Here is a 19,886-nt window from a genome sequence, read left to right on the forward strand (position 1 = left end):
CTGCTCCCAGCTACACAGCTAGGATGGGTTAAATGCAGAGGAAGAATTTCCCCACAGGGATCAATAAAATATCTCAAAATAACAACAAAACAAATAAATACAGTATACAGAGCACTACTTCAATAATAAAGGGTGCAGCACAACTTGTTGTAAATAACACAAACTTCCTTGAACAGTGGGTGAATTAGACGTGGCCTTGCCCTCCGTTTTACTGACGAATGGGCTTGGTTTATGAGTTGAGGCAGGTTTCCTGTACCTGGGCCTGTTTTATTTAACAATATTGTCACTGAGTTAATATCGCCATATGTTGTTTGTTTTTTTTTGTCAGCCGACGTAGTAAACAGGCTATGAATAATGCAGGGCTGCTTTGATGTAGCGGTCATGAATAATGGATGCTTTGAATAAGACTGTATATGTACAGACGTGCACGGTATTTCTCAGTGACATCATGGTGCTGGCACCGCTGAGGAGGTCCTGAGTCAGGCACCGCTGGCAGGCAGCATGGTGAAATGTCGTAGCACACATCCACTTGGGTAGGTTCCCTCTTCTGTCTCTGTGTGTGTGTGTGTGTGTGTGTGTGTGTGTGTGTGTGTGTGTGTGTGTGTGTGTGTGTGTGTGTGTGTGTGTGTGTGTGTGTGTGTGTGTGTGTGTGTGTGCATGCGTTAGTAAGAAAAGCCAGATATGTTTGCTTTTAAGAGAAAAGGAATATAACATAAATAACACGTATGTTTGATAAGAAATGAAACCCTTAGCAGCCAACAGGGTCGTTTGGAGTTGTCAGATTGCTGTTGTGATTTTACTGCAAGAGCAACGTCGGTGCCATCGTAGCGACAACGTAATAGAAATGTTGAGTATGCGTTACATATGTGCTATAATACATACGCACACATATATACATGTGGGCCTATACACCCATATAAACATGCATTTGTGAACCAGATGGTCATTTCGATTGTTTCACAATTAGACTAATTAAAATTGTGAATTCTTGTAATTCTGTATATGTTAATTAGTACCATCACGGGGGGGGGGATTCATTCAGTAGAGCTTTGCACAGCAAAACATCGCCGATGGGTTTGTTGGGCTGAGCTGCCAGCATCCGATGGGAGATCATTAGCGTCCTACCTGGCTCACCTGTGACGGTTTCTATGGAAACTCCAGCGAGACGAGGGTGGAAAGTGTTATGCTCGCACCTTTGAACCCGGGTAAACAAAGGGGAAATCTCCTCCGAACACCAGCTAACTGATTCACTGAGGCACGGCGCAGCATCTGAGCCCCCTGCAAACCACAGGGTTATCTGTGCACTTCGCTGACAGAGGGCAGATTGGCCCACAAGTAGAGAAGGGCTTGGCAGTTGGTTACACCGGTCCCGGATGCTGCTCGGTGTGCGGTTTGCCGACTTTTTAGGAGTGGATATGTTCTTGAACACAACTTCTGCCCGAAGGTCGTTTAGCATCCCCATCAGCATCAACCTGCAGGGCGCGCGCAGGCGGCCGACACAGTAAGAGAGAGGACGGACGCGTCCGCTGGGCTTTGCCAAAATGCTCTTCAGTCACTGTTGGGGTTTTGTTGTGTGACAGCTGTGTGTGTGTATGTATATGTATGCGTGCATGTATTTGTATTCGTGAGTGTTGGTGAGTTGTTTCTTTCTCTTTGTTTTTGCATTTGTTATGTTTGCGCCAACATCTGTGGTTGTGTATGTCTGTGCATGCATTCATATGCATATGTTGGTGTGCGTGGGGAGAGAGCGAGAGAGAGAGAGAGAGAGAGACAGAGAGAGAGACAGAGAGAGAGAGAGAGAGAGAGGGAGAGAGAGAGAGAGAGAGAGAGAGAGAGAGAGAGAGAGAGAGAGAGAGAGAGAGAGAGAGAGAGAGAGAGAGAGAGAGAGAGAGAGAGAGAGAGAGGGAGGGAGGGAGGGAGGGAGAGGAAAGATGTCAGTGTGAAGACAATGCTGTCGAGACAGAGCTGCACTTTTTAGCTGAATGCAAGACATTCCGGGAAATCCGCGATTACTACTTTCAGAAATTTGAGGAGCGACACCCCAAATTCACGGCCCGGCCGAACCCCAGAAACCCGCCCTGCATGCTAGGTGAACACAGAGACCGACAGCTGTACTGTGGCTGCACAGCATGTTCTAGCCTGCCACCGTCTGAGGGACACTGTGTGATACCCCGTACTCCTTCCTTCCGAACGGGGAGGACCGGGACAACACTCGGACACACACACACACACACACACTCACAGGGCCACACAGATGATGGCAAAAAGATTTTTATTGCATCTGTTGATGTATATGTGTTCTGTACTGTATTCTGTTTTTTCCTTTATGTGAACACATTCTCACACGCACGCACGCGCGCACACACACACACACATGCAGAGACTAACAAATTCACACACATCCACTCACACAGGATCTTGTTGCCATGACGTAGCTGTGTAAGTTGTTTTATTGCATGTGTTGATGTATATATGTTCTGTATTCGTGCATTCTTGTTGTCCTTTATGTGAAAATGCTTTGCAATACAAATGTATATTGTCATGCTAATAAAAAGCAAATTTGAATTTGAAGGAGGGAGAGAGAGAGAGAGAGAGAGGGAGGGGGAGAGAGGGCATATGTGCATCTGTGCTTGTATACGCGCTTGTCTTTTCACGCGCATGCGCATTCACAACACGTGTTCGTGATTGTGTGTGTGTGTGCTTGTGTGCGTGCGTGCGCGCGCGCGCGCGCGTGCGTGTGTGTGTGTGTGTGTCGCACAGAGAGCTCCTCCACCCAGTGGCGTTTCGGGGGCAGGATTCGAAGAGAGGTGTGGTTTGGTGTGGGCAAGAGCGGGCAAAAACTCAGATGCCCGTGTCAAGTGTTGGGGAAGATAGAGCCACCCTGCTGGGCTTTACCATGATGGCCTTCTCCGTCCTCATGTTCTTTGTGGTTGGCCTCACCACGGTCAAGCCCCACCTCAACAGGTGAGCGGACTGTTCATGACACAGCGGACGGACATGATGAGCCGTACTGCAGAGAGTGTGAAATCTGATGTGCTTTCAGGTTGCACCCTGTGCGGAAGAGACCCTTGTTTCTCCTATTCTCTTGTCAACACAAATTAGAAAGTCAAGGCATCCGGGTAGCGTAGTGGTCCACTCCGTCGCCTACCAACACGGGGATCGCCGGTTCGAATCCCCGTGTTACCTCCGGCTTGGTTGGGCGTCCCTACCGACACAATTGGCCGTGTCTGCGGGTGGGAAGCCGGATGTGGGTATGTGTCCTGGTCGATGCACTAGCGCCTCCTCTGGTCGGTCGGTCGGGCGCCTGTTCGGGGGGGATAGCGTGATCCTTCCACGTGCCATTATATATATATACACACACACACACTTTAGTTTGTGTGTGTGTATAATGGTTCAGGTGGGGGGGGGACTCCTCACTGTCAGGTGAAAAGAAGCGGCTGGCGACTCCACATGTATAGGAGGAGGCATGTGGTAGTCTGCAGCCCTCCCCGGATCGGCAGAGGGGGTGGAGCAGAGGAGTGGGGTGATTGACTAAGTACAATTGGGGAGAAAAATTAGAAAATCAAACGGATGTATTATGCCCTTTGTATGTGTTCTATGCATTTCATGTGAGCATCACGTCATTTCCTATTCCTTGTATGTGCAAACTAAACCTGCATATAAAAGATTGTTACTCCTGAATAGTAACTGGGAAGAGGAGGCCAGCTGCTTGCTGGTGTGGGCTGATATTTTGGAGGAGTGGGCAGACTGCAGAGGGGTGAGCACCGTCCCATGCCTCAGGGTGATGGTTAACGTCACCAGTTCTCAGCAGATGGCATTTCTCCATTACGACGAGGAGTCGGTTCAACTGGCTCTTGAGGTAGGGCTGCTGGCTACCAACTCCCGACATAAGGAGTCACATTGTGCCCTTGTGCAAAGAGACACTGATATTTTGACAGATGTTGGCAACTCTTTTGCTGGTAAAAGAAATTATTGTGGGACATTGTGCAGCATCAATGAAGAGCAAATGGAGTGTAGGGGGAAGCTCTACAGTGGTTACGCACAAGATTGCTGTTGAAGGTTGCAACTAGGAACCTCATATCCGATCATCCTTGTTGTTGTAATCAATATTACCAGCAATGCTAAAAAACACACATCCTTTGACATAATCAAACTTTTAACATATGTTTCCTTTTTATAGTGTTTCTACATACCCAATTGTCAGATGGACAAGACAGAACTTCAAATTGAGGTTCTTGAAGTGAAAAACAAATTAGAAAGTCGGCTGGGGGACACCTTTTCCTGCCTGGCTGACCCAACAAGGCATCCGGAGGCGGCCATCTTAAACAGGAAGTACACTTTGCAGCGGGCCTTACTTGCCTTGCTGTGGCCCAGTCTGATGTTGGGTGGTGGGGTTCTGCTGGTGGGGCTGGTGAAGCTGACACAGTGCCTGGCCCACCTGTGCTCTGAGGTGTGTGGTGAGACAGCGGGGGTCAGGGGAACCTCCAGATACACCAAGGGTAAGCTCTACGGGCTCCTCGGGAGGTCCAGCGCTCACTCCCCCACACAGGACTGCATCAAATGACCAGTATTTACAGGTCATTTTACAGTTCACAGGCCAAAACCGACTGTGCAACGTCTTCGTATGATTCATATTCTCATGTAAACCAGCTGCCAAATCGTTAAGTCTCAGATCTGGTTTTCTGGTGAATAGAGATAAGGGCTGGGTGATATTGATAAAATCAAATGTTATTTATGACTGAATACCTTGATATTGACAATATGACAATACTTGGGGGATGGTTACTGGTGCTTTCCTAAGATATTTATAAAAGAAAACTTGGGGAAATGGTCATTAGTAATGTGGATATGATGACCATGCAGGTAGAGGCTTTCGTTGTGCGTCACTCAGCTAAAACAGCGCAAAAAATTGTACCACTTTACTGTAATGCTGTCTTTAAGACCAGGGAATGACAATATTTACGTTATATCCCAATGTTACGATTACCAAAATCACAGACGATATCTCGTCTCATATCACAAGATCAATATTATATCGATATATTGCCCAGCTCTAATAGCGATATCTCATTACGTTGGCCAAATGGGATAGCTCTTTGTAGTTCTTTTAAATAAAGCTGGAATGTTATTAGCCTTCTACCAGATGACAGGGTTTTTTTTCTGTCCCCTTTCTCATAATGTCTGACCTCCTTTGCATATTATTAAAGATGTATACAGTGTAAAGCAAGCAACTCGACAAAATAAAAATATTTATATTTTCAGGATTCATATTTGAAGTTCAGATACAGATAAATGTTTTTAACAGTACAACAAATGAATGAATGAATGAATGAATACAGTTTCTCATCAGACATGGTCATATGGGGATAACAAGAGTATTTGAAGAGTTTCTATGATATACAGATGAATCTATTCTATGATTACAGATGAATAGATAACTTACATGAATCTGGTTCTTTAAAACATGCAGGATAGCGTCTCTCTCTCTCCCTCTCTCTCTCTCTCTCCCTCCCTCTCTCTCCATTGTGCTTTAAGACTTTATCCATTAAGAACAAGAGACCTTCACTCTGCTCCTCTCAGTCCGTCGCACTCCAACCACACCGTCAGTTTCTTGTCCTTCAGTCAACAGATCACCTCAGCTTGTCATTCATACCATTTCAACCACTAGAAGCCATCTAACTGGGGTTTGGAACAGGATTTTGTACATAATGCATAATTCTATTCTTTTTTTCTTTTCTTTTTGGTTAGCAGTTACATATATATTTATGAGTGTCCTACATTTAGAATACAAAAATATATTACCTCTGTCAGGTTATTCAAGGAAAGCATTTGTAAAAGTAGTAGCAGTATCAGTACGTAACCTTCATTGTGACACTGTTGTACCTGACAAGTAACAGGGTCAATTTCAAACAGGTAAATTCAAGTAAACGACATCAAGTCAAACAAAAAGGATATTTAAATTACTCATGCATAATGCAGTGTGAGAAATAAATGTTACTATAGCAAGTATAAAGTGTGTGTGTGTGGGGGGGGGGGGCTCAAGATTGTTGAGTTAGTTCTTTCACACACTATACCAACAGGGTCTAGTTCTCCTTTTTCGAATGGGTCCAGCCCACTGGTCTGTATCCCATACAGAAACACATGCACTCTAGGATCGGTTTCCTGAGCAGGTTTTTAAGCCCACATCCAAGTTGAAAGAAAAACAATCTTATGAAAATAGTCTCCATTCAAAAGAAATTTGGACTTTCAAGAGAGATTTGAGTGTGCAGGAAACCACCCTAGGTCATGTTGTTTGGTAAAGCTGGGACGACTTCTGACCGCCTCTGTGTCCATGCAGTGAGCAAACTGTCTGGGCCGTTCTTCTGCACATGAGGGCAAAAATCTTAAAGATAGGAGGCCGGGGGCACTTGAGGGTAAAACTAGAAATTCACTTCAGTTATTTCTCTATCATGGATGAACTATCACGACTGGGGATTGTAAAGCGACTATAGAGAGGATAAAGAGCCGAGTTCTTGAACAGTCCGCATTATATCAGCTTGGAAGCCGAAGCAAAGCTCAACAACTCAAAAGACAAAAACCTTTACCCCCAGATGGCTAGGATGTTCCACTTATCATGTTTTTAGACTAAAATTACTGCTCCCAAGAAAAGTCTGGTTATAAGAAGAGAAAGGCAGGGTCAAAAGGCGTTTCTCACAGTTCTTTTTCAGTCACCCTGTCAGGAAGAAACGGGCGATACTGTTACAGTGCATAATTGTGCATTTTTTTTCTTCTCTGTACTACCTGTACACAGTCCACTGACACCTTTAACGACCACTTGTGCATATCGGGGAGAAACGTCGCTCTCTTTTTTTCTCCCTTGCTCTCTACTATTTACTGACATCAACTTTACATGTCTGTAGGGTATAGTACATATTAAGATCACAATTTGCATAGTGTAACAGCACAACACAACAAGAACATTGCAAATCCTTTCCCCCTGCACCTCTTACCCTTCCAAAAAGAACAAAAGAACAAACAAAACTAGGAGGATGAGTTGAAAACATGTCATTCAGCTGGTAAGTCTCTTGCTTCAAAAGATTCTTTCCTCAATTGATTTGCTGTCCTTCAATGTTCTGATTGCAGGTGATGGACGACAGACGTTTTACATCTTAATGCTTAACACACGGTAATACTGATAAACAAACCATAACAAAAGCCCTAAAACACAAATACTGCAGAGATCAGTGCTATGAGGACACATAGGACTGGGATAGTAGTGACTTTTTAACAATAAGATTGCTGAGTAGTGGGATTATATAGCTAGTACTTTGGCTCAGTAAGAAATTAAGTCTCAAAAAAAAAGGAATATGTGCACAGTGTGCATACAGGATATACGTCTGTACAAAAATCTAGAAGTTAGGAAATCTGTTGCAACATGAGTTCTACACTGAGGGCATGCCATATGCTGGCTATGAACAAAGCGACGGTCATCACTTCAGAGGGAAAACTAAATGCTTCAAAAGTGTTAAATGTTAGTTTAGTGTTTTCAATAACATCCTGGTAGTAGTGACACTCTGTCAGTCAAGTATTAGAGTGCTGGTGATTGGTTCTTGAGATTGGATTGTATGGGGTAAATTGTATTTAGTTTTTTTTTTTTTTTTTTTCGAGACACTCGCCCAGCTGGACGGCAAAATCCATTCCCCTCTGCACTTCTCAGCTGCCCAAACACCAGACTGGCTGAGTGCACAGAGATTTCCTCTGCCCTTATCAGTTCAAAACAGGTAGCGGGTGTAGTGCTGTTGTTTATAATCACTCAGTTTGTAGTGAGAAGAGCTGGCTACGTTCCTAGAGTACCATGTCATAATGATGCTCTTTCCTTGATGTTTATAGGTGTAGACATCTCACTGAAAAACAAAGAAATTGCCCGTATCAAGAAGGTCAGTGCTGCTAGGTTTCACTGTGCCCTTCGGGTTCCTATGAAGAAGACTGATGAAGTATAAATTCCATCCTGCCATCTTAAGTCCGGACAAATGGCAGATGATATTCAGAAACACTGGCAGGGATATCATGGCCTACGTGTAGGCCATGATATATATAAAGCATGCTGGCTCACAGCATGCTTTACTGCCACAACGCTTTGTTTATCTCTCCTTCTTTGTTCTGGCTGTTGTCTCAGTTCATGGCATGCTGACGGATGGTGTGGAAGATCCAGTCCATCTTGGTCGTCCAGCCACCGTGGTGGGCATCATTCATCTGCTTCATGAAGTAGTCCAGAGCCTCCTGCTCGGTCTTGTCCAGGGCCAGGGTCTTTCGGATGTAGGCGATGTCATCGAATGACTGCAGCTCAGGCATCCCCGAGCCCAGCATCATGGAGAAGAGGTTGATGAAGAGGTTAGCATGCTGACGGATAGCCAGGTAGGCTTTGTAACACATCTCCTGGAACCTAACGCAGTAACAGGTAGGATGAGAAACATGAAAAGCACTAGCTGAGACCAGTTAACCACAAGGGAGGAAGTGTTAGTGTCAAGTCTGAAAATAACAGTCACACATAATTTTGCAAAGATTTGTGGTTTGTTTTAAAGACGCTCACTATTCCAATATAATAAACAGATCAAAAACAAATAAACTGCTACCTTTCAAACTCCCTTGTTTTTGTGCATTCTTGGGTTCCTTTACTGATAACAATCAAGAAGTCCTGTGTCAACACGAAGGGCACACGCTCCCTCTTGTATCCAAACTTCTTCTTTTTATGATCCAGGAAATGGCCAAAGTCAATGTGGAACAGCTGTGAAGAGAGGAAAAAAGTCCAACTGTAGAAACTCTAAACAAAGAAAACAAAAAGCAACTGTAAAGAAATAGAAAGGTTGTGGTAATGTAACTTTTACCTGTCCATCATCTTTGACCATGATGTTGCTGTTGTGTCGGTCTCCTATGCCCAGGATAAAAGTGGCTACACAGTAGCCTGCACATGACCGTGTAAAGAGATCTGTGGCTTGGTCATACCTAAGAAAAAAGTAAAAACGTGTTAAAAATTTTTTTATGGCAAATGTGGTTCAACTGTTACTGGACCCAATTGATACCTTCACACTGAACTGACAGATCCTACACTGATCAGTGAAATTAAAAAGAAATGGCATTGTCATACAAATATTAGATGGCAAGAGAAAGGTTGCATAGCAAAATAAATGGAAAGACATAAGGAATAAAGAGCTGCTGTGATACTACAAAAATGACCATGAAAATCATAAAGCCATATACATCGTCCAAAATGAATACACTTGTAAAAGTAAGTCTCATCCATAAGCAGTTTTCCTATATTATTGTTAGGTTAACATCACCCCAGTAGAGCTCTTATAGAGCATCTTACCATAGGGCAAGACTTAAGATTTTGGCTGCTAAGTCATTGTAGTCATGTTGGATCTAACCTGCCAATGCTCCCTGTATTCCATGAATGTGGAATGACAGAAGCAGCATAAATCATCATTCCTACTATGACTCACATCTCCCCCCTATTTTTATCCTTGAGCCACTGATGCAGTGTGTGGCTGTTGAACTGCAGCGCCCCCTTCAGTCCTCCTTTGCACTGGATCTGCATGATGGTATGAGAGTTCCTCACCACCTCTATCAATCCCACGCAGTCTCCAATTGACATGCAGCCATACGGCAGCATCCTGGGGGAACAAGAAATAAGTAAGATGGATTATGTAAAATGACACAAAACAGATTATGTTTTGAGTTTATGTGTAAACAGAAACTTATTATACTCATCTAATCAACTAACTGACATTTTCCAGTTTACCTGATAGTCAAACAAAATGCTGACATCTTACAAATTAACTGTCACCAAAAGAGGATAAAATCAAGTAGTCAAACAGGCAGGCCTGTAATTTGAACTGTACATTCATGGACTCAGTATATTTCATTCAAAATACACCACTCAAACCCCAGCAGTAATGAATTTCATGCTTTATGAATAGGTGCAAGTGTGGGGGGTTGCGATTAATCTGCATTCATGCGATGGAGTATCTGATCACAGTTCATGCCAATCTGGATCCCTACTGTCACAGAGGAGATGGGTACATACCTGAGATCAAGCCCCTGGTTCTGCCAGATATTCTCCATTATCCTGATGATCTGCAGCGTCAGCATGTCTTGCCTTAGATCTGGAGGAGGGGAGGAGCCGAGAGTGAGAGAGAGAAAGGAAGGGTGGTGACAGAGGGGTGAATATTGGTTGCTAGGCCACTCTTTGATCATTTATGTGATGCATTATGAAACAGAGCAAACATCTGTCAAAGTCAGTTTCGTGATATGTGGTGCACCAGAATGCACAAGTAGCTGCAGTAGAATGCCGTGGTGAGTCCTTGTCTATGTACAGCACAGAGGTCAGGTTGTTTGTGCCATATGCCCAACAGGTGGGTCCTACTTGTGAATTATGCAGCATGAACAAAAACACTGTACACTTTGTTTCTTTCTCTCGCAACATACGCATAAAAATTGAGTGAGAGTGAGAGAGATGCAGACCAATGCAGACGACTGATGAACACAGGCAAATACAAACAGAAATATAAAGGGAGCATGAGTCAAAAGTTAAATGTAGAGAAAGAGATAGACATGCAAAAAGAGTAAGGGTAGACAGAACAGACATAAATAGACAGTAAGAGACATAAACAGAGACAGAGAGAGAGAGAGAGAGAGAGCAAAAGAGAGAGAGCCCACCATCTCCATTTTTGAAAATGATTTCATTGCTCGTGAAGAGGAGCTCCGACATCATGTCTGGGTTTTCCCAGTTGAGCCAAAGAGGACGCTTGGCTGACGACATCATTCTACACTCCTCCAGGCTGGAACGGACACAAAACACGATAAAACATTGAGAAGACAAGAAAACAGTTAAACAGTCTAAAAGCTCTTAAATCCTCAAAGTAACTCTAAAATGACACATTCCTCAGGGGCTATTTGTTAGAGCCAATTACCATAGAATCCATCACTAAACCAATTTCCAACTGACATGAGATGGTGCTTTTGCTTAAATGAGTCCCGAGTCTAAGAATATCTACACAATTTTCCCTCAATCCATGTTATTTTGATTATGGAGATATACTTGCAGAATATAAAGAGCAGGGCTCTTGGGGCTTTACTTTTTTCACTGAAAATGAAAAAAGTAAAGAAAGCAGTAAAGCAGTGGTATTTCTATTACATACGTATGACAAGGGAGAATGAGGAAAAGGAAATCAGTGTTAAACAATGAGTTACTATGAAATGCAGTTGTTCCTCATCCGGAATAAGGAAAAGAAAGAGATGTCGATAAGAGTGACTGCTGGTGTACCGGAGGTTGCCGAGCTGATGTGCTGGATTCAGAGGGGAAGTGAAACTTTGCAGTGCATCCATGTAGTCAGGCCTTTTCATCTGCTCCACCAGAAACTTCATTTGAACCTAGGAGTAGATGACATGGCTGATCAGTTACATCAGTTACTGGTCACACGCAGCTGGAGGAGTTAGTCAGCAAGTGAATGCAAGACTCTACTGATATCAGAGGCTTTTGTAAAGGGACAATACTGGATCAAAAGGGGGAAAGGGAGGGGGGCTGTCACGTAATGAAAACACACTCTTGGGTGTAAATGTTTGATATCATTTGGAAACAATTGAATAGATTACAAAACTCTTGACGTGAGAGGTAGATAACATACACACCACTGTTTTCTCTCCTTGTGGTCCTGGGAATCCCCCCCCCCCCAAAAAAAATCAAATCCTTGACTTGGCTATCTGAATAGCCAAGTCAAGTAAAAGTTCATCTCTGTGCCGCTTTGGGCTAGGGATAATGCTCCTCTGAAAAATTAAAACTTTTGTCTGATTCATCAAGTGTGCTCAGCAGAAAAGATTTCTGCCCAAGTTGTGGCCAGAAAACCCAAGGGACTGTCAGTTTAACAAAAACAAACTATCTAGCTGGCTAGCAAACAAGGCCATTAAATGTGTTTTGGGTCCAGTGAAGTGACCTGACACTCCTGAGGTTGCATTTTAGAGAGCTTTGAAGTAGGAGCTGGGGCTAAACCCATTACATTTTATGGACTGATTTTAATCTAAAGATCTGAACAAATGTCCTGTGATGGCCTGGCAGCCTGTCCTAGCAGTCTCCCTGCCTGCCGCCCAATGACTGCTGGGCTTGGCTCCAGCATGCCCGCGACCCTGAGAGCAGGATAAGCGATTCGGATAATGGATGGATGGATGGATCTGAACAAATCTACATACTGTGTTTCCTGCATATTGTCAGACCATTCAATTTAAGCCATACGGTCACTGTGCAGTGATCTATACTCATGACTCAAGAATATCTTTGTTTCTATGCTGAGCTGCAATAAATTCATCAGTTATCCATAGCAAACTGCCAATGCTTTTATGGGTTCTCTTAGAGGATGATGCAAGCTATGGTTGCTGTAAGAAGTTTTTCATGAAGCAGTGAAGCTTTTCCATCACATCACACCCATCTAATGAGATACAATGTTAAACAAGATTCAGTGGATCAGTGTTATGACAGCATTGGTAGTGGTCAGGTTACCTTCTGCGCCTCATCTTTCTTCTCCTGTTTGAGGAGATCCGTGAGATTGATAAGTTTCTCCATAGCTTCAACCTGTCTGCTAAGGTGCTTCAGGTACATGCCACAGGCCCGGCAGTAAGACTCCAGCAGTAGGCCAAACCGCTGGCTCACTGTCTTGTTGTGCATCTCTGACCTGCAGGCATGGAGGGTTGAGAGAAATGCCAACACATTGGAAAATATGTACAAGCCTGACTGAAGTCAGCTTTTTCCACCAAACAACACCACATAAATTCAACAGGTTTAACAGGAGAAATGAGACCAGACAGTCATGTGACAATCGACTAACCTTTCAACATGCAAATAAACAAGACCAACTGTAAACAAGATCTTTTGAAATCAACTCACTTTAAATGCCAGAAGAAGAAATGTCCTATCCGCTGATTGGTTAGTGCCTTTTTCAGGAGGAACCGTGCAAGTGGGTTATCAAGGTACTGCTCATACTTTAGAACCTAGGAAACAACAGAGGATGTTTGTTCTTTTCTCAACCTCCTAAACAATGTGTCATATCAACAGTACGTGTAATAATAGACAAGCTTTCTACTATCAATTCAATGCATATTTACAACCCAGCTATTCCATATGTGTGGGTGTGTCACACCTGAACCAACTGAATGAGGTATTGTGAGAGTCTGTCATCAGTTAGGTATTTCTCAAGGCACTTCACAGCAAATTCTCTGATCATGGGATCAGGAAAGTTGCAATCTAGCAACTCCATGGCTTGTTCTGGCTTAATGGCTGGCCAGTCCTTCAGAAGGCAATACATCTGGAAGGGAAAATGGGTAATGGGTTCATTAAAAAAAAAATCACATCACTATTTCACTTTTCAACAATCCTAAAATGCATGAGAAATTCAGTTACTTTTCACCATCTACATAAAGTCTCTTAGAGTTCCATTAATGTGATGAACAGGGCCACTATGTATCAAGTTCCCCATTTGATGCCCTTCAAAACACACGTCAGCATTAGAAATCTGAGCTTGTTCGTACCTGTGCAACCTCATCTCTGGAGTTCCATTTCACAGCCAAGAGGAGCTTGGGAAGGATCTCTGGCATATTCACACAGTGATGTCTGAAATAGCCAGAAGAAAGATTGGGGTTTTTTTTTAAGGTAATTACATCAATGTAGGGGCTACATATGCATCTTCAGTGTAAGATATGTTCACCTGAACACTGTTGAAACTCAGTTATCAAACAAGATTTCACTCGCAGGTGTAGACACATACCCACATAAACACATGCTTCACCTGTGCCTCCATAGGAAGTCTTTTTCCTGCTCAGTTATTTCAGACAGTGGGTCTCTGTTGCACACCAGACGTAGCTGCTCATTGTCGCTGTCCGTCAGGGGGTTGTCACGTGCCAAGCGGTTACTCTGGGGGGAAAAAAATGTCACCATACAACCCATTCAAACTGACTTGAGAATAATCTCAGCCAGATTAAATTCCAAATTGCTGCATCAGCATTTCATAGGGTTTTCAAAGAGTCTGGCATACATACAAACTGCAAATGATGTGAGACAACCTGATAGTAGTAGTCATTTGATTATGCTCTAAGGTCTGCACAGATTATAAAAATAAAAGTTTAGAAAAATCCCTATGGTGGATTTACCTCAGTATGCAAAAATAATACAAATACTCACAACAAAATGTTTATTAGCCTTGTCAATATATGTTAGCCTTACCAAACTGGTGTGGCAGTAATTAAATCCAAGCTCTCTGGATATGTTCCAGTTTGCATGTTCCTCAATGGTGGTCATATCAGGGAACTTGACTGGGCAACTGAAATGGTCAAACTCTAGTTCCAGACAAGGGGTTTCCTGTATGTTTACAAAGCAGTCAAGGGGAAAAGGGTCATTCAAGGTGTTATTCCAATTTATTAAGGGAGGCACCTGGACCTTGGAGATGACCATGTGTCAGTGAGTAATTAATAACTGGGATAAGAAGCTTGGTTGCTTAGATTGAGGCAGCTTATATACAGCTCTGAAACTGCACACTATCACAAGCTCTAGTACAGAACTAGGTCATTAGGCTTTGAGGTCACTAGCAGACCATGCATAACAAACATTAGTAAAGCTTGAATATTGGCAGACACAGTAAAGGGCTAAATGTGGTACACTGCTTTAGGTTTGTCACATTAGCGGCAGTCTGAAAAATGTCATCCCAGACTGGTCCTCACTACATCCTGAAATGAAATCTGCTTTCGAATCCCAGCTTTTAGACCTTTTTTTAGTACTTTAACTGTTTATACTGTTCCCCATCACATCAATATATCAAATATTTCCAGCCCAGAATAGAATAAACAGCATTAGGGTAAAAAACCAATAGGTGGGGTTTTCTTTCAGGCCAAGAGGTTTGCCTCTCACCTTGTTGGGGTTGGACCCTGTGACACCAATGGGATTGAGTAGGTCTTCAAGCCCATGTGGGACCGGCCATAAATTCAGAGCCATCTTCCCTGCCACTAACGTATGAGTGTAGTCAAACAGGTTGATATTGCCCCAGGCTAGGGGACAATGCTCCTACAAGGAAAACATCAATAAGATGTAGGTGAATACAATTTATGACACAAAAACTGCTTAGGGCTACAAAACAGACCAGTACAATGCAAAACACGAGGAAGTTGCCCCATGACTATAATGACCTACTTTGCTCATGTTTTTGATTTTATTTTTTAAAAATGGTTTAAAAGTGCAAAAACAAAAATATGGAAGTTATATTTAAATAAAATTGGTTTTACCAGAACACAAAAATAAACAAAAAAAGTACATTTTAATAAAATTACACGTTTAACAGAAATTCACTCATCTGCACATATTACAGTGACACCATATCAAATAAACATCTTCCTATTATTATTATTAACACTGTTAGCACATGATTACTCTGCTCACCTCTTTAGCCCCCTTCCTCCCTTTCACAGAGCATATGGAGAGGCAGAGTCGGGCTGCTCGGGGGATATCTGGAATGTACATGTCGTAGCTCAGCCACTCGTTCCACCTAGGACCAATAGGGAAGAAACCAATACACAAAATCAAACAAGGTATCATTGCAAGGCTCAGCAGTGAGTCTGATTCCAGACAGCACCACCACATAGTGGGCTGCTGGGCTCAAGAGTCATACCTGGGGTTTGAGCACGGCACACGTTGAGTGTTAACATTGTCACAAAGCTGCTCCCCACCGTGGTATATCCCCGTCCTGACATAGATCTACAGCAGCCACATGGACAAAATTCCATTTTCATTGCTATGGTATGAACAACATTACTTTTTTCCCATTTGGCAATGTAAACTAGGAACTACATGACATTATGTAATTTCTTCCCTATCCCATATGTTATTGGAGAAGACAGTGTCCATTAAAAGTTAAATTACAGGTAGGATTTATCTTAATCACGCAGACTACACACATTACAACCACTGTGCCAAGACCCTACAATCCAGGCCCTGGTCATTGCATGTTAGAAGGTCTCCATAGATAGCAAGAACAGGTAAGGTGGACCATACTGATGTATTTGTACCTTGTCAATGTCTCTGATGTTGACATTGACATAGGTGGCACACAGTATCCTGATCCTTAGTGTTCCATTGATAGTCCATAGTGACTTGGTGGCTGTTTCCCCATTCATGTAGGGTGTTGCCGTGGAGATTCGTCGAGCATATGATGGCATAGTAAAGGTGTCCATGGGCAGCTGGGAATACAGGCTGTCTTTCGCCATTAGCATCAAGTTAGGCATACGGCCGAGCATGATACAGCTACGCACATACTGTGGAGGAAAGACAAGAGGGATTTCAACAGTGCTATTTTCATTGTTAGTATCATCTCTGGTTTACTACTCTATGGGTTACTGTTATTTTACAATATGTCAGCCAAATCTCAAGCCTTAACACCTTGTATTTCTATCCTGTGCTATATAGTATGTAATATAGCCTTACATCTGCGTATTTCACACCAGTACCTTATCTAATAAGACTTAATTCCTGCTAGAAATGTGAGGCTGCTTGGCTAGGATGTTGAGTTGCTCTCAATGGATCTCTCTCACTAAGGAGCATCATATGCATATCGTTTGAGATTAGATAAGCTTACCTTGTACTGACTCAGGGGGTATTTCTCCAGTAAGTACTCATCGCAGCCACAGACTTTGAGGATGTATTTTCCTTGGTATTCCTGCACACACATCTTTAACTGCTCATGGGAGAGGAGCATGCTCCGTGTCTTCTTCCTTATGGCTTCAGCAATCACCTGCTCTGGGACACAGTCGTGGTTGATCTTCAGAGTGTACTTCTGCTTGTCATTGCTGGGCGACACAATTACCCATATCACCACAATTATTTGCCCTGGGGGAAGACAAAGATTGAATAATGAAACTAACTGTTTTAGGGTGAATAGCAAAAATGAGAGATGTTAAAATATTCTTTAACCTCTAACTGGAGAACATGTTTTCTGCATTTTGACATAAGGATATTTGCCCATTTGAGAAACAGAAATCTAAATGTCTTACCCTTGTCTAGCTTATTGAAGATGTGCTTAGGAAGTTCAGCTGAGGATTCTACATTGGGAGGGTAGACATACAAGGCTCTACTGTGGGGTCCATTAGTGTCTCTGAGATCTACAGCTTCTTTACAAACATTCAAGATGTTCCTTCTAAAGTCCTGCACTTCTGGGTCTTTAACTAGATCAAACTCACATATAGGCATACCAATAGCAAAACCTGCAAGACAAGAGAACAGCATCTTCTAGTTTTACTAATATGTTCATATATCCAAGAACACAATTGTACAAAGAAATTCAGGGTGTATTTCAAAACATCTGAATGTGAAACTACATTTTGTTATGTCATGGCATAACAGAATGCAATGTTTATTATCTGTGTTCAATTAAAATCGAGAACATCATTTTAATTCTCCAGACTCCAATTATGTGATTCACAAGCCTCTGTACACGACTATGTTTTTGTGCTATAATCCAAGGCACGTCAAAACTCATACCAATTTCCCTGTTGAGGATTTTCTCCTCCCTGTTGCCAACTGGTTCAATGACTTTGAGAAAGGCCTGGAAGAGCCTGAGGTCACACAGCCGCCTGGTCTCATCATAAAACTCCTCTCTCTCAGCCTCTTGGGTGACACTGACAAAGATGTAGGAGGTCTCCTCCTGTAGCAGATGGTGAAGAGGATACTTCCTGGCCTCTTTGAATAACTCGTGTTTGACTGTGATCAATGTTGCCTCCCTGAGGCACTCCAATGTAAGAATCATGCCATTTGGCAGAAGGCAGTCCACCAGGATGCTTGGAGGCATCAAGTGCATACCCCATAGTTCTCCTGACGATGGCCTGGGAGGCATGGTCGTGTCAGTAGTCAGGTGTTCTCAATGTTTGGTTTTGAAGATGAGTAATGTTGGCCTACTGGAAAAGACCCAAGAAAGAAAATTGCAAAGGCACTTAAGTTAGAGAAGGGTTGATAAGTAACCTAAGAATGCCAATTTATACTTTCAAGTAGAAAGAAAATACCCTCCATATGTCAGCCATTAAATGAATACATATACTGTTAGGTTATGGAGGCTACTGACACATGGCCAGTACATTACAAGTAAACATATTTTGGCCCACCTTACTTCATACACCAGGAGGTGAGGAATAATGGTAAGTAAACGTGAAATTAACCTACTGGATAAGGTCGACTGGAAACGGAATCGTTTTATGGCTTAGCTTAAGTTAGCCACATTAAAAACCACGGCTAATCAACTGCCCGTTCTCATAAGGTTAATTTATCACCAATATTTTGAAATAGCGAGCTTACGATAATGCATCATATAACTGGGCTTGCAAACGTAAAACATTGACACCTGCTTCGGTTACTTAGTGTCGAGTTAACAACTTGATAATTATTCAGCATGAGCAGTAAAAAGTTATTTAATGTTGACTTTCAACAAAAATGTCTAATGAAACTGACCAGAGGCAATAATGTAAACAAACCAACTAGCTAACGAGCATTAGCAGCGGTTAAGTGCGGCTAACTTTGCTAACATTAACGCTAGCCTTAGCCGGGCTTTGGCAGGGATCTCCTCTAGCTGTGTTTGTTATGCTGCCTCGGGGAGGGCTGTACTGGGTGTTCTTCCTCAGCCAGCTGACCTACTTGATAACCATTTTCACTGGGCAAAAACAACACTGTGCAAAACGAGGTAGCCTCTAAGTATGTTGTTAAAGTTTTCTTTAGAAATACATTTGCGTTCAACGGGAGTAACATCGTGGATATTTTGGCATGACACGAAAAAGGCAAACATGAGATCACCTAATTGCACTTAGCCAAGCTAACCGGCTAGCTCCCAGGCTAGTCAGCTAGCACGCTAATGCTAATTGACGTTAGCTAGCCGAGCAGTCCCATTCGAACCCGTCCTGGACGTCTCGGCCGAGCGTCAGAAGCCCTACTCCATCCAAGTCGCGATCGTAGGGGTAGTGCAGTTTTCTTGAATAAAGACACTAGCTATCTGTAAAGTTGTCAAATCGTTGTAGAGGAATACTCCCGTAACACTTCACACTGCTGTCCATCGTGCCGTCTCGAAATAAACTGTACAACTTAATAGCCCGCTACCTCCACATAGCTAGCTCGCCTGAAAGCTGGCAGGCTGATCGTCACCGACCGCCCTCCCACTCAAGTGTATGTATGGAGAGAGCTGTGTCGTGAGAGGAGATAAGGACTTATTTACAAACCGCTTTACTTTCCTCAAAGAGGGATGCTTCCCGAAAACAACCCCACGCAGCACATGACCGTTCTAGGGATGTTGCTATAAAATCGCAATGGTTCATTTGTGGTTATAGGAAATCATGTGCAAAGCCTGAAGCAAAAAAATCTTTCTTTTTTTTCTCCCCCAGCAATACAAACAATCTAAAAGGGTTGATTATTAAGTTAGGAGTATAAATAGAGAAAGGGTGAGAGGAGATGAAGAATATAACATTTTATTTTTGACAAAATGAGATTAACACGTTACAGTTGGAAACAGTGGGAAATGATGGGAAAGTAACCTTTTATTACATTTTCATGTTTATGTTTGATAAAATGTGAATCAGCGTCATTGCAAGGCATGAAAATCTTAAATTGTTGGGTCCTCGTGGGATGATAACTGTCTTTCACTCATAGTGTTGGAAAGTCAGTTGGATTTCCCCGTCTTAGAAACCCATGTTGGGTAACTGCCTCTTCCTGATATTTGGCAAATGGAATTTGTGCAGATATCTATTTGTGTCTGCCATTGTCCTTGTGTGCATCAATTCAATCCAGTTTTTTTTAAAAACCTCCTATTTTATATGCCTACACTCTTATCAAGTGTAAAGCGTCC

General features: G+C 42.8%; 2 protein-coding genes across 2 annotated transcripts; one reads left to right on the forward strand and one right to left on the reverse strand.

Moving 5' to 3' along the window:
- Positions 1-1,415: 1,415 nt before the first annotated feature.
- Positions 1,416-4,564, forward strand: kcnmb3 (potassium calcium-activated channel subfamily M regulatory beta subunit 3). The gene is made up of 4 exons (XM_056293835.1): positions 1,416-1,501; positions 2,761-2,964; positions 3,685-3,859; positions 4,181-4,564. Exons 1-4 carry the CDS (start codon positions 1,416-1,418, stop codon positions 4,562-4,564), a joined length of 849 nt encoding a protein of 282 aa, XP_056149810.1.
- Positions 4,565-7,981: 3,417 nt separating this feature from the next.
- LOC130123488 (phosphatidylinositol 4,5-bisphosphate 3-kinase catalytic subunit alpha isoform) lies at positions 7,982-19,031 on the reverse strand. Its single transcript, XM_056292663.1, has 21 exons — positions 18,845-19,031; positions 17,546-17,958; positions 17,059-17,268; positions 16,644-16,894; positions 16,078-16,323; positions 15,681-15,766; positions 15,452-15,557; positions 14,927-15,079; positions 14,246-14,380; positions 13,812-13,936; positions 13,555-13,636; positions 13,167-13,331; positions 12,914-13,017; positions 12,530-12,701; positions 11,303-11,409; positions 10,696-10,817; positions 10,064-10,142; positions 9,480-9,650; positions 8,865-8,982; positions 8,613-8,764; positions 7,982-8,422 (listed from the first exon to the last, which is right to left on the reverse strand). Exons 2-21 carry the CDS (start codon positions 17,895-17,897, stop codon positions 8,152-8,154), a joined length of 3,207 nt encoding a protein of 1,068 aa, XP_056148638.1. The 5' UTR covers positions 17,898-17,958; positions 18,845-19,031; the 3' UTR covers positions 7,982-8,151.
- Positions 19,032-19,886: the final 855 nt, after the last annotated feature.

This window comes from Lampris incognitus, chromosome 14, assembly GCF_029633865.1.
Source record: "Lampris incognitus isolate fLamInc1 chromosome 14, fLamInc1.hap2, whole genome shotgun sequence".
In the NCBI taxonomy this organism is placed as follows: domain Eukaryota; kingdom Metazoa; phylum Chordata; class Actinopteri; order Lampriformes; family Lampridae; genus Lampris; species Lampris incognitus.